General features: G+C 31.8%; 1 protein-coding gene across 1 annotated transcript; it reads left to right on the forward strand.

Annotated features, from left to right (window-relative positions):
* The first annotated feature begins 5240 nt into the window (after positions 1 to 5240).
* LOC143920140 (U-scoloptoxin(01)-Cw1a-like) lies at positions 5241 to 14976 on the forward strand. Its single transcript, XM_077442857.1, has 4 exons — positions 5241 to 5529; positions 12736 to 12858; positions 14550 to 14651; positions 14732 to 14976. Exons 1-4 carry the CDS (start codon positions 5434 to 5436, stop codon positions 14813 to 14815), a joined length of 405 nt encoding a protein of 134 aa, XP_077298983.1. The 5' UTR covers positions 5241 to 5433; the 3' UTR covers positions 14816 to 14976.
* Positions 14977 to 15906: the final 930 nt, after the last annotated feature.

Raw genomic sequence — 15906 nt, forward strand, 5'->3', positions numbered from 1 at the left:
TGTTCGGTCGATGTCTCAAAATCTGTCAATTTTCTGTTCAAAATGAATATTGGAATCTATAGTTGGGTATTTTATTTTTCATTTGTAGTACTTTTCAGCTTTCAAATCTCTCTAAGTAGTAGTCCAGTTCAAATCAAAAGTCAAAAGTATGTATTTTCATTTGGGATTTTTTCCCACTGTTAATACTATTTCATATTCAATTTTGGATCGTTATCCGGAACTGAAAATGGAGTCCGTATCTGAAACAAAAAGGAATCCACAACCGGGAATGAAAAAGGAATCGGGATCAGGAACTGAAACACTAATCGGGATCAGGAACTGAAACACTAATCGGGATCTGGAACTGAAGCAGTAATCGGGATCCGTAACAGAAACAGGAATCTAGATCCGGAATTGAAACAAAAGTCGAGAACCGGAATTGAAACTGGAATCCGGATCCGGAACTGAAAGAGAAGTCGGGATCCGAAACTGAAACAGTAATCGGGATCCGGAATTGATACAAAAGTCGGGAACCTGAACTGAAACAGGAATCCGGATCCGGAACCGAAACAGTAATCGGGTAAAACATGTCTTATATGAAACTCTTGTAAGCTGGATTGCCCGGCGTTGCTCGAGCGGGTATAAGTTGAGTAGAAAATAAAAAATGTGACTTTTTCAAAAAACTTTGAACGGTCGATATACATATATAGTGTACAGAAGATAGTATTCCAATTTTGGATGGTTCTAAATTGTAAACAGTAGATTTGAATATGTATGTATATCCATATGTATATCGATACCATTATTACTATATACAATTTCATATGAAATATATGGAAACGTGCATATTTTGAATATGTATTGTTTATTAAAAGGTCAAGCTTCACTTATAATATAAGAGTATGAAATTGAAAATCGATTACTATATTCAACTTTTGGGTATGCAAAAGTATAAAATCCCATGAGATACATATGTACATAATATATACTTTCAAAAATTCTTCATACAAAGTTGTTGCATCGTGTTGCGTTGCACTTATCATGTGAGAACAGCACGTTGCGGAATTTAAATACGCAGCATGACAAATATTAAATTTCTCAGTACCTATTATAATATATAATAAATTGGGAAAATCGGTTAAAAGTTGCACCTCTTAAATACACATTTAAAATCAAGCAATGAAAACAGTTTGTCTGTTAATTACACCGAGGATAATAAATCAATTTTATTATTATTTTTAATATACGCTGAATTGTACGTGCAATGGAAACGATCTGAGATCCTTCAACGTTTTTATGAATAGACTGTGTTATGTAATATCGCCTTTCTAAATTTATTAAAGAAGAAATCGATCAAAACTGCTGAAAATTAGCGTCGCTTTGCGACCAATTAAAATACTGAAAGGTATCGATTAAAATAATTAATAATTGATTTTATAAAATTTCAAGGCGTTTTTGATATAAATGTCAAGTATTTAAAACTAAAATATACCTACATATATATTGCACAATAAATAAAATCAACAAAGCGATTTTATCCCAGCAGATGAAAACGTAGCCAGCAGCATAGTCCAGAGATTGCGTTAATGCTAACCACCGAGAGGTTCACGAGTTTAAACCCTGGTTTGACCTCGATTGAAAAATAATTTATTCGGAAGTATTTCTGTAGTGCTGCTGGTCAGACTTGAATATTTGTGACTCTAAGTCGATCGTTTTCATCAGAGTTTGACAATATAGCTGATGTCATTATTGAAATGGCTCCTCGTCAAATATGCAAAACCATTCTATGCAATATGTCAGCACTATTTGAATATGATTTTAAATTTGTAATTTGTAACCCCAATGCGCCTTCCTGGCCAATTACAATCAATACATCATTTTTATTATACAAGTCGCTGAATTACGAGACACTGAAATTAACGAGACATTTATGAATTGTACATAAATTTTATTGTACATTTTATCATTCTCAAATAGTGGTGACTTAGTAGGTAGGAAGATTTTTAGCCAATTTTTTAATCGGGAACCGTTTCAACAATGAAATCAGAGAAAATTGGCAAACTCTGATAGGAAACGCTCGACCCGGAGTCACAAATATCCAGGTCTGACCAACAGCACTACAGATATATTCAGAAAATTTATTTTTCAATCGAGGTCAGCTCATGGGATCGAACCCGGCGCCTCTCAATGTTAGGCAGAAGCTTAACGATGTTCAGCAGTTTGAATTCATTGGCAAAATTCATAACTATATATGTACAATATCGTCAAATTTCACATTACAAATGAATCAATGGAATAAAAAACATATTTAGTATTTTAATATCCCGTCCTTGGAGTGAAGTAGTGAAAATGTAAAGGTTTTCTTTCTTTGATTCCATTGCTACTTAATCTACATTTTTTATTTTATTTTATTTTATTTCATAGAACATGAAAACTCGCCTTTACAGATTGCTCCAAAGCTATGAGTGCACTTTATACATATAAAATACAATTAATTATACAATGCGAATTCATACAAACATACACATCTATGGAGAAAATTTGCGTCATTTTGTAATCAAATTGGCGATACTGAAGACGCTGAATAGCTTAAGATTAGCGAGAGAGATAGGAAGGAGATTCCAATTTTACAGGAACCGTTTCAAGGAAATGTGTTCGTTGGCAACCACGTTTCCAGTTGGTTTATGAGGACACGCATTGAATAGACGTTAGTTGAGCTCCAACCATCACTTGAAATGGGAATGGGAACGGAAACGGGAACGCAACGGGAACGGGAACGGGAAAGGGAATTGCATGCGTTATTGTGGCATTGCAACGCATGCCAGGTTAGGCTACTATTATAATAAATGTGAAATTAAATTGAAATAATGGTGGAAATTTAGAGCAGATGGCCCGTTTCAACAATGAAATCAGATAAATTGGCAAATACTGATAGGAAATGATTGACCTGGAGTCACATATATCCAAGTTCTGGCCAGCAACACTAGATCAAGACTCGAACCCGTGACCCCTCAGTTGTTAGCATTATACGCTAACCACTGAGCTGAGATGTTGCTGTCTATCTCCTAAGCAATTCAACACTTATAAATAGTTCAAAAGTTAAATAGTTCAGCATTGTCAACTAAACTGTTTACTAGTTCAATAGTTCAACAGTCTCGTCTGAACAATTCATTAATTTTAAATATGTAGTTCAACAGTTCAATTCGACTATAACAACACAAAATACAATATTAGACCAATTCTGAAGAACTATTCAAAAATAATCGGATCATTTTTGGATAAGACGTACATATTTTAGCCAGCAGTTTGGCTTAATGGTAGCGTGTATGTTTAGCACCATGTGATCACGTGACCAGAATGTTAAATGACGGAAAACGCAAATATCGGAAGGCAAAGATCGAAAATCGAAAGATCTTAAGTCGAAAGATTAAAAAAAGGGTGCATGGTAAACGGTACATACTCACTTAATTTGCGCGAGCAGGGTACAACAGGAACAAGAGGAACAGGCTTTTTCTCCCGTATTAATGTGCGCGCGCAGAATACGGGAGGAAAAGCCTGTTCCTCTTGTTCCTATTGTACCCTGCACGCGCAAATTAAGTGAGTATGTACTGTTTACCATGCACCATTTTTTTGATCTTTCGACTTAAGATCTTTCGATTTTCGATCTTTGCCTTCCGATATTTGCGTTTTCTGTCATTTAACATTCTGGCTCGTCACGGAGACCGTTATCTGATCATTGTTGAAACGGTTTCTCAAATTGGCAAAAAAAAATCCTTTCCTCTCCTTTCCTGTCACAAATCTTCTGTATTTATTGTGTGTGTAATTTGTAAAAAATATGTACAAAATCTAAATCCATAGATGTCTTAATGGATTAATTCTGTAATTAATTAATTGTTATTTCCTGTTCTTCAGCTTCTGGAAATACAGTGATTTATGTAATAATAAATTGCTACATTGTTAGTAATTAATTGTCCAGGAAGGCGCATTGGGTCTTCCTGTCAAGCCTTCTTGGTATATATCTATGTAAAATATAAATCTATGTATATATATAAAAATGAATGTCCGTGTGTGTGTGTCTCGAATAGGCTCCTAAACCACTGAACCGATTACGATGAAACTTTCAGAATATGTTGTATGCATGTCCGGGAAGATTACTGTGAAAAAAAAACGGGAAAAAACGGGAATGGGTGTCATTGCAACGCTATAATTTCAAATGTTTTCGCGTCGCGACCAACGTTTTCGCTGCCTGCTTTTTTCCGACAAATGGGAACGGGAACGGGAACGGGAATTGCATGCGTTATTGTGGCGTTGCAACGCATGCCGGGTGCAGCTTGTAGATAAGTAAATACAAATATGTAGCTACATCTACTTTCAATACACATCATCATCATCATTTACAGCCATTCGCCATCCACTGCTGGATGAAGGCCTCTCCAACACGCTTCCACTCGTCTCTGTTTTGCGCAACACTCATCCATCTCATTCTGCACATTTTCCTAATTTCGTTCACCCATCTTCCTTGCGGTCTTCCTTTTACTCTTTTGCCTTCTCTCGGGTACCATTCAAGCACTTCTTTTGTCCACCTTTCGTCCATCCTCCTAGCTACGTGACCCGCCCATTGCCATTTCAATCTCTTCACTCTATCAACTATGTCCACTACCCTTGTCATACTTCTCACCCACGTGTTCCGCTTTCTGTCTTTCCTCGTTATGCCAAGCATACAGCGTTCCATTCTTCTTTGAGTGCATTGGATTTTATTTAGCATCTTGGCGTTCAGTGTCCAAGTTTCACATCCATACGTCATCACTGGCAAAACGCATTGATCAAAGATCATTTTCTTCAGGCAGAGTGGCATTTTGAACTATAATTGCTGTATTGATTTATAAGTAAACATCAACAAACTTGAGCAGAGTTGAGAGCTTATAACTATGCAAATTTTCTTCATTGACTTTTCCGCGTTCCTCAAAGAGATTTTCTGGAATTTTCCCCACCTCGTTACACGCCATTACACGAGCCATAACACAACATTTGGTTGCGTCCAATTAACGAAACCAATACGTATGTATATGTGTATCGCACTGGCCGATTGCAAATATAATATTATTAACAATAATTGTCTCACATTATAAGCTGCGACCTAGCCATGGCTATATGAGAAAAAAAAACAACCAACCAAGATATTCCGTAACTACCGCATCCCCACCCCATAGAATCCCCCTACCGCAGCGTATATATATATGCGAGAGTATCAAATTATATAAAAACTTAAGAAAATTCACATCAATCACACAGTACCATTTCGAGTATCTACCTGCTCGTTGTTCGTGATACGTTTACTTCCCTCCTGTACACTTGAGATATTTATTATATCTGAGCGTATATAATAATATATATAAGTGCAATTAGTATACTATAATTGTTTCATTCAGTTAGTGCTAAAATATACAATCTAAGATGTCGAGCTTTAAATGGAATGTAAACATGTGCGGTAATCTTTACTATTTTGTATTGATTTTGGTCACTGTTTTGATCGTCAGAAATAATGTATCGGTAAGTGTTTTATGTTATCATATTATATATAATATATTATTTAGTGTAATCGGAAGTATTTTTTTTTTTGTTATCGCATTTGAAATTGATTATATTATACGGGATGTGGTTGTTGAAAGGAAGTTGTAATAATTGTTTGATATTAAAATTATGAAATTATAACCAATCATAAATCATAAAAGTGATCAACCGGAAGTTATCATTTTACGACTATTTGTACATTAATATGTGAGGTTGAGTTTGAATATGGAATTGTAACCAACACGCAACTTTTCTTACATACTTTCTAAATAGTAATCCGATTACTTCCGGTTGATTATTTTTTTTAATAATACGTGAAATTTGATTTTAATGTCTAATTTTGACCAACATGCATGTTTTTATTAAAAATATATTGATTTTTGAAAATTGAATGTGTCACTGCAGTAGGCGTCTAATTAGAGTGTGGGAAAATTTGGGAAAAATTCAATATAATTTTAATTTTTAACAGTTTTTTATCGAAAATATGTCAAATATATTTCATTGTATCAATTATGAGTAAAACACAATATTTTATTAAATTTTTAGTTCATGGAAAATTTGACGCGACATGAAAGCACATCTCAATTTGCACATTAAATTTTGAATTTGAAGATTTTAATTTCAAAAAACGATACTTGCTATATGTTATGTATGTATTTGATAGATTTGTAGTTTTATTTCATATAATTCAATTTAAAAAATATATTTAATTCATGATTCATTTATTTAATTAGTACTGAAAAGGATTATGACCTACGAAAATAAATAAATATAATGTATTTGTATATTATTAATTGAATTTAATATTACAATAAATAAATATTCAGTATCGCAATATACGAATCGATAATATGAGCTATATAAAAAAAAAGCTCATTAATTTAATTGAGCAATTTACATCTGAATTCGCAACACTTGAAATTCATCATTAGAAGTATTTTTTTTTTATTTTTTTTTTTTTATTTTTATTTAATATACTTGGGGGAGGCGGCAAAGCCGATAGGCCCAAGGGGTTTGAATAAACATAATTTTACAAATTATACATATATGCAATAAAACAATGAGAAAAATTAAAATACATTAAAAAAAAAACAATATTAAAATAAAATAAAATAAGAGAAGAAAAAAAATATATAAAATAAATAAACAAAAAAAGATAAAAATACAGAAATATGATTATGGGAAAGAAGAATCACAAAAATCCTTTGGTTTTAAAAAAAGTATCAAGTTTATTCTTAAAAATATTAATATTAATAGAGGTTACTAAATCGTTGGGAAGACTATTCCAAACTGAAACCACTCTGTTAGAAAAGAATGTATCTCTGATCAATTTATTAGATTTATCTTTTTGGAGTCTAAGCGTGTGACCTCTGAGGTGAGTGTTTATGTTGAATTATGTTACATAAAATACGCACAAAAAATTTCCAACGTGAAAATCACCATTTTAAAACGATTATTATATCGCAAGAGATTATCAATTTTATTATTTTCAATTTAGCAAAATTACACCGTAGATTCGCACTATTTTAAGACAATAAAAAAATCGACATATACAATTCACCGTGGAAAAATATCGAACATTAAAAATCGTGATGCGAACTCGATGTTTATTTTAGAAATCATTTCACGTTACATTGTATATATGTACATATTATATTTACGATCGTTGAGACATCGCCAAACGAAAATGTACATCTGATCTGACATTTTCCGACCCGCGATGGACCACAGCCTCTCATTTATCTAATGCATGTAATTACAATGTCGACGTTTCCGCTCCGAACGATATCTGTTGCGAAACGAATGTGGTTTTTCTCGGTGTTATGATAATTAACGAGCCGCGATAAGATTGCATCTTCGAAATGCTGAAGATGTATTCGAGATTTTCCCACGTCCTTGTCTGCGATTGATATGTAATTCGTATCTATCTAAATAGGTAATTGGAGTGTTTAATTTTGGCGCTTTGCGCAAGAAAGATGAAATTATTCTCGGACGGGTAATTGATATGGGTTTTGTAATGTTGACTCGTCTCCATTGTGTGCAAATAAAAGCCTTGAAATTCGGCAAATTAAATCATGCTTAAGTACAATTAAATTTTATATGGTCTTTAAGATTTTTTTGATACGAAATTTATGTAGTTTGAACTATTATTATAATAAATTAAAATGAATTTTTAAGTCAGTAGGTAATAGTTTCTTCATACATTTTGTTTTACCTTTTTTTTACTAACCTCATACGTTTCACATGGTTTTCGTTTAAGTAGTCATTTTTTATATCTCTTATCTCTTATCCGATCGTTTTCATACTTTGCCATATTGCTCATTTTGGTCATCAATATACGTTAATGTATCGTCTGCCATTAAGTTGGAGATAATTATTATTCTATAGTAAAAAGTTTTGCTTCTACCAAATTAATAAAGCAAAAAAGTACACTATTGAATTTGAGTGAACACTTTTCGCACTGTGATGGATAGCGAGTGAACATTACTTAAATTTTATTTTACGTCTCCAAATATACTGAATGCAGGTGTCTTCATATTTTAAGTATTCCTCATCAAAAGCTCTATAATTCGAATTATACTATTACGAAACCTACCAATCGCTCCAATGTACTCATTGTGTGGGATTGGTGTAGCGTTGGAGTATCTTTCCCGAGATTTTATATACTTTATTGTTTGATATCGCATGTGTGAATGCATTTAAAAGCTCATTGTATGTAAAGGTTATGAAATACATATAAAATTATATTTAACGCTTGCTGCACTGTGATGGATAGCGAGTGACCAGGACTTATATTTTATTTGATATTTCCAAATATATTGAATGGAGGGTCTTCATATTTTCTGTATTCCTCATCAAAACCTCTATGATTCGAATTATGCCATTACAATATAAAACCATTGATCAATATCAAAAGAAATAATTATTTTCGCGGGAAGCCCCTTGTGCGCGTGCCTCACAGATGCAAAAGAGAGGAGGATTTCAGTACGCGCCGCTCTCAACCGTCAGTGCGAGAATGATATCCGCCTTAGACTAACGGCTCTGCTTCAGACGTCACTTTTTTCATTTATTGCACTTATTTTATATTATTCAACGTGTAATACTAGATAAAATGACATTTATAACTAATTGCAATACGTAAACTCACAGATTTTATATATTATTATTATATATTAAAACACACATTTATAACTGGACGCTTGGAGTACAGCACAGTGGCTAGCGGATTTTTTTTGTTACAGTAAAGCAAGTGTTAAAAATATTTTTTTTCATTGCCACCAGATTGATTAAAAATAATTCCCTCAATTAAAATATAGTTATAATATATTTAAAAACGGCAATGATATATGTATGTCTGCTTTTTTGAGAGAAGAAGTATGGAAATTTCATAAAATAAATTTTACAATTCTAATTCATCCGCTGTAAGAAGACAATTGGGTAAAACGCATATACTGTCCTTTTCACCTAATCTCGATCAATTGCATTTCGTACGTACAAAGTTCTATTGTCAATACGAAATGCTATTGGTCGCGAGACGGTGAAAGAGATAGCATGTACATAGGTTTTACTTAAGTGTCACACAGTTCCTTTTTAATTAAATAATCCTACAGTCGATGAATTATATCAGAAGTTCATATGAAAACTGATGAAGACATATTTAAGTACGCATCCTCATTTTTACGCCGGGAAAGCGTGCGGGGATAGAATGAGGTTGCAGCAGTTAATTGGGGTATTGGAAATGTTTGACCCAACTATGTATGTATGTATGTACATAAAAATGTATTCAAAGAACCGTCTCGAATAAATAGCCGGCCCGATTAACCGATTGCTCAATCACTCAACAGGTCAGAATGAAAATAGAATCATTAAATAATACAAACTCCATATGTATTGCACACTGAATTCGGCTGACAATGGATTATTACATTACAATATAATGGTATTAAAATTACAAATAATTTCACATTGGTTTCGGTTAATTGAGTCAAATCGGCGTTTAAAATCTTTTTACTGATTCAACTTCTGCCCCGATTAGCCGATGGCCCAATTGCTCAAACTTATTAGATATGCTATACAGTAAACTTCGCTTAGTTGCCTCTATAATGCTTTGATACAAACAAGTAACCTTTTGAACTAATAAAATAAGACCTTCTTTTGACTTTAAGATCTGTTCCGAATAAACGACTTCCTTCAGTAATATTTCGTGTATTTCAAATCAGACTAACATAGATATATTATGAAGACTCAACTAGTGGTATTATCAACTTTGTATTACAATAGGTTTTCAATTTAAAAAAAATCGGAAACTCATTGAATGAAATATTACGTATATTTCAATATATCTATATTTAATCAGTACTACATATGTACGTTGCTCAATAGAATGAAATTTGAAATAAAACTGTAGATCTATATATCAGACAAACAAACTTTCATCTCTATATATATGTACATATTAGATCACGAAAATCCATTCATGTATGTATGTAGATTTAAACACACAAGTCGTAAATTTCAATGCACATTAAATGGCGTCTATTATAGACTTGGATATTGAACGCAGATCGCTTGCTTCACACGACCAGCATATAACAGTTTGCAAATTTTATTGAAAAACCAGGAAGTAAGTATTTAAATCGTATTAAAATCTCGTTAAGTCCAAACACGCAAAAAATCCCAATGAATGAAGAGTCGAGATTAGTGCGTGCGCCAAAAGGATACATCTCGCAGATCGCCAACCGGAGACTGGCGTACCGTATTTATAGAATTTTTCGTTCGATTCATCCATCAGGCTGTCGAGGGCCTTTTCCAGTGTGGCATGGTGCAAAATAAAAATTGCGTGAGCATCGGTTTGCGACAGTAATTCACAACAACCGTATCACATTAGCTCGGTTGACTTTTCACACGGGCGATTATCGTCGCGTCTCTTGCGACAGTGTAATCGTAATTATGGGAAAATAATATAATAATTACGATAACGGAAGGGCGTGTGGCAACACTCCGGAGCGTTGTTGTGTTATTACCAAATTGCGGACAATCAACAATTACGAAAATTGAAACGAACGGCCGAGTGTAATGTCAAAGGTTTCCATATCGGCGCGTGTTTGTATGCGTTTGGTGATTTTCCCGCGTTTTTCCACCGCTTTTCCACTATGACTGGGCGTTGATTCGATTATTATACACTGATTGAGTGTTTAGCTTTGTAAGATGTGCGATAATATCGATTTGTATGTTGTGAATTTGTAGTTGGATAGGTTCTTCTAACGTTGTGTTGGTATTTGAGTGATATTCCCGCGCGTTTTGGGCGCATATCCACTATGACTGGGCGTTTGATACGATTATTATACACTGATTGAGTGATTAGCTTTGTTATACATATGTATGATCAATTTGTATGTTGTGATATGGTAATTGGATAGGTTCTTCTAATCTGCCTAGTCCTAGTAGGTATTTGAGTGATTTTCCAGAACTTTTTCGGCGCTTGTCTGGGCGTTTGATTCGATTATTATACATTGATTAAATGTTTAGCTTTGTAAGATGTGTGATATTATCGATTTTTATGTTGTGAAATGGTACTTGGATAGGGTTTTGTAACTTTTCTGTTGGTATTTAAGTGATGTTCCTGCTTTTTTCAGGCGCTTCTCTACTATGAGTGGGCGTTTGATTCGATTATTATACATTGATTAAATGTTTAGCTTTGTAGGATGTGTGATATTATCGATTTGTATGTTGTGAAATGGTAGTTGGATAGGATCTTGTAACGTTACTGTTGGTATTTGAGTGATTTTCCCTCGTTTTCCAGCGCTTGGTTGGTCTTTGATTCGATTTTTATGCACTGATTGAGTGTTTAGCTTTTTAAGGTATGCGATAGGATCAATTTGTATTTTGGGATAGGTTTTTGTTATGTTACTTATGGTATTTGAGTGATTTTTCCGCGCTTTTCCGGCGCTTATCCACTATGACTGGGCGTTTGATTTGGTGATTATACACTGATTGAGTGTTTAGCTTTGTTAGATGTGCGATATGATCAATTTGTATGTTACGTTGCTGTTGATAAGAGTGACTTTCCAGCGTTTTCCGGCGCTTTTCCACTAGGACTAGGCAGTTGATTCGATTACTATACACTGATTTAGTGTTGAGCTTTGGAAGATCTACGATATGTTCGATTTTTATGTTCAGAAATGGTAGCTGAATAGTTTGTTATAACGTTCGCGTTTTATATTATTGTTAGTGTTTGAGTGATTTTCCCTCACTTTTCCACTATGAAAGGGTAGTTGATTCGATTATTAGGCACTGATTGATTATTTAACTTTGTTAGATGTGGGATATGATCGAGTTTTATGTTCTGAAATAGTAGTTGGATCTTATATTAGTGTGGGTGTTTGAGTGATTTTTCGATATTTTTCCAGTTTCAATGGACGCTTTAAGTAGTTTAAATCAAAGAATTAAACTTCATTGAGGTTAAAATGTATAACGAGATTGTTTTTTTGTAGAAGAATACTTATTATACATACATATATTGTTGGTTACAAATTTATTTTTTGTACTATGTGTCAACAATGCATTGCATTTATTCAATTTTCCACAATTGGCAGATATTTTTAACGATTTTATTGTGTTTTTTGATCGTTTAAGATTGTAAATCATTGATTTTATCATTATAATTATTGAAAAATTGTATGCTTATCAATTTGAAAAAATATGGAAAAGAATCTCATAAGTTTAAATATTAAAAGAATCTCATAAACCATTTTCAATATTTTATAACTAGACTTTAGTCCTTTATGAATTATTATTTACTATTAATGCGCTTTTTATTTAAAAAATTCTCAATTTTGATTTTGTCATTGTTAACTTTTCAAGTTTTGTAAAAAAATAATTTCCGTGTCTAAGTTCACTTGCTAAGTGCAATATTATCACATAATCAACAGAAATATTGCAAAATATACAAACAAAATATCAAATAGCGTGCAACTACAATATCATCTCTCGACAGAAAAGGTTAAACTACAATGAACTTGATTGATTCTCAATTTTTTTATATCAGATGATTGTATAAGGTCGTGCCCGTTTACTGTTATACGTAAAAATCGGGCATGAACATCTGCAATTATCCATGTGTGTAGTGTTTGAAAGAAAAGTCTTTATAAACGTCGGAATAAAATTATAATTTCTTAATTACAGGCACAAGACGAGCAAATCGAAGACGTCCCTTATCCAACTTACAACGAAGTACCACGTGGATTGGCTTTCCAATGCTCTGACAAAATTCCTGGATACTATGCCGATCCTGAAACGCGTTGCCAGGTATGAAATAAAAATAAAAACGAAAATTACAATGCGAATTTTCAATAACGAACGATAATTATTATGATTAACCTCTTTCGAAATTGGCCTAGTTGAGAGGGCACGTGTTGTGGTTTTGCGATTTTCGTCATATATCGTAAAAAAATTAGTTCGGTTTTGCGTTCGTGAAAATTTGAATACATTTGAAACAATAGCGTCGTAAAATTAATGTCGGATTCTTTGTTACGCGTGAAGAAACAACGCTTTAGTTTTACTCACAAACATATATTTTTATGCGCTATTGCGAAACTGAAATTCGCGTTATAGATATATGTATTGCTTGCAAAAAAAAATCGTTTACTGAAGTGAGATAGTTAGCGTGCGCAAATTATGAAATTTGATAAATTGGTAAATAAACGTGGGTACTTACAGCGTTTACTGTGGACGAGGAGCATTGTAGAGTTGTTTAGATTTTTATCTGGATTTGTTGGTAATTAAATAATCTGACAGATGTATAATTGCAGTGCTGCAACGAAATATATTGTGTGTTTAGCTATCTTCATTTAAAAAATTGTTTAATTACTTGACAAGTCTGTGAAATTTATGATAATAGTATGCAATGCTATCATTGGGAAAGTCTAATTACTTTTCTGTATGTGATTTGTATTTACATACATACATATCATTAATGCAATACGGTTCAATGCAACTTTCCCATAGTAAGAATTTAATTTCGAGAACAATACTTCGTTCTAAAAGCTAAATCTTGTAATGGAAATGGAGTTCGAATTTGAAAATGTTTTGGCTTAATTATCGCAACTATGCAATGAAAGAAAGGCCTGCATTTATTTGGTCGGCAATTACGTTTGATTTGGTCAGTAAATTGATGATATATTTATGGAATATATCATCAATTTATATAGTTATATTTATGTTATATTTATTTAATATTTATATTTATGGAATTTTGTCTGTTTATCAAAAAATACTTAAAACATTAAGCGGTTTATTGACCGTACATTTTTATCGTATCATCACTGAATTTTTGTAAAAGTTACTGACCATTTAAATTGTTGCCACACACATTAAGATTGTCAATTTAAAATATTTAAATATAACAAAAATTGAGCTAAAACCGGAAATGCTTACAAAATGGATTCCCCAGTATCAAAACATTTGAATTAATTGAACTTTGAAAATTAAATGTTTACTAATGTAAACATCTTCTTTAATAAGAATACGTTCAAAATAAAGAAGTTTTACATGTTTTGATTTATTGTATTAATAATACTGCTGTTACTTGTCAAGATATTGTTCGAATATTAAATAAAAAAAATAATTTTCCACTTTATATGTATATGTATGTAAGTACTAATCAATCGAAATTCTATATAAATAATAATGCAATCATCATTTATTTAGTCTTATTATCTTAATGTTGATTAATTCTATAGGTATTATTAATTCATAATCATTAAAAAAACATTGCTTTCATATACTATGATATGTATTTCAAATATAATATTTGAAAATGCAAGTTTTTGAATAATTGAAAATTCAATTGTCTAATTTGATATAAATCGAATTTTATATTCAATTTATTTTATTATGCGAAACAGTCGGTATTGATTGAAAGATAAGTAATCATTTTTTTGTATTTAATATCGCATTAATATGTATATATGATACTATAATTTAATATAATTTTTCAGGTATGGCACTGGTGCTTGCCTAATGGACAAAAGTTCTCTTTCCTCTGTCCAAATGGAACTGTGTTTAATCAGCAAGTGCGAGTTTGCGATTGGTTCTACAATGTAACTCATTTAAAAATATAAAAAACAATATAATATATTATTTAAATTTTAATATTGAAATGAAAATTTTTGTTTTGCAGGTGAACTGTCAAGAAGCGACATCTTTATACAGTATTAACAGCGACCTCTACAAAGATCAAGAGGGAAACTACATCAAAGGATAGTCGGAAAAGCTTAGCGAAGACACGAACCAACAAAATAAAACCTAATTATTTATGACCAACTAATTTATTGAATACAAAAATTTTATATAAATTTTCGTAAACGTTTCTTGCATTTATTTAAAAATGTATCAATTGTAAATAAATTATATGATGTATGAATGAAAATATATATTTTATTATAATATTAAATTAATAATTTTCCTTTTCACAATACTAATTATTTTATTATAAGTTTACTCAAATGGGACTTTGATTAATTCGGTAAAGGATTTCTTATATAATTCTTACTCATTTATACACATCTATAAATATTTTAATTACACTACAAAACTATTATTTTGCCTTCAAACTAACATAAATACTCGCCACATTATACTATTTATTATTTAAACTAAGTTTTTTATATGTAAAATAAATGTAACTTGTATAATAAAATACAATACATTATTCTAAAAAAATACTCATAAAAAATAGCATTGTAGTATTAATTGTTAGTTATTTTATTTTAGACCTGTATATGTACATTTGGAATTGGTCAGTAAATAAATGGTCAGTAAGTTGCTTCTACCTACATATTATCCGTCACTGACTGCTTGACTATTGTCTGTTTGTCAAAAATTAAGTAATTTACTGATCATTCATTTTATTCATATACTATGTACTATACACATGCATAAATAGTAAACTATTATCACTTAACTTTCGTAAAAAATACTGAACATTTTGAACCATTTATTGAACAAAGCTGATCATTTAAATTATTTCCTTTATTTTATCATAAAAGTAAAACGACCCGAGCTGAAAGAAACGACAAATTAAAAACGCGGAAAACTTTCTTCATCGCTTATGTTTTTTTCCATTCATTTGTAAAAACCGAACAATACCTAACATTTCGCAACAAACATATTTTTTTCAATTTTGAAACGTTTCGATTACGTTTTTATCATAGTAATTTTTGATGGCGTCAATAGTTAAATATATACGCGTGCCATTAAGATATCGTTATATTGAGATTTCACAACAGATACGTCAAATAATAATGTTAATACCATCTGAAAGTTATTAAAAATCTAGTGGAAATATTCCAAATA

This window comes from Arctopsyche grandis, chromosome 12 (genome assembly GCF_051622035.1).
Source record: "Arctopsyche grandis isolate Sample6627 chromosome 12, ASM5162203v2, whole genome shotgun sequence".
Taxonomy (NCBI): domain Eukaryota; kingdom Metazoa; phylum Arthropoda; class Insecta; order Trichoptera; family Hydropsychidae; genus Arctopsyche; species Arctopsyche grandis.

Excerpts from the sequence above, each read along its gene's own strand:
- LOC143920140 (XM_077442857.1), top strand. The coding sequence starts at position 5,434 with ATGTCGAGCTTTAAATGGAATGTAAACATGTGCGGTAATCTTTACTAT. Across the intron at positions 5,530-12,735 it reads TCGTCAGAAATAATGTATCG|GCACAAGACGAGCAAATCGA; the intron begins GTAAGTGTTTTA and ends TCTTAATTACAG. Across the intron at positions 14,652-14,731 it reads TTTGCGATTGGTTCTACAAT|GTGAACTGTCAAGAAGCGAC; the intron begins GTAACTCATTTA and ends TTTGTTTTGCAG.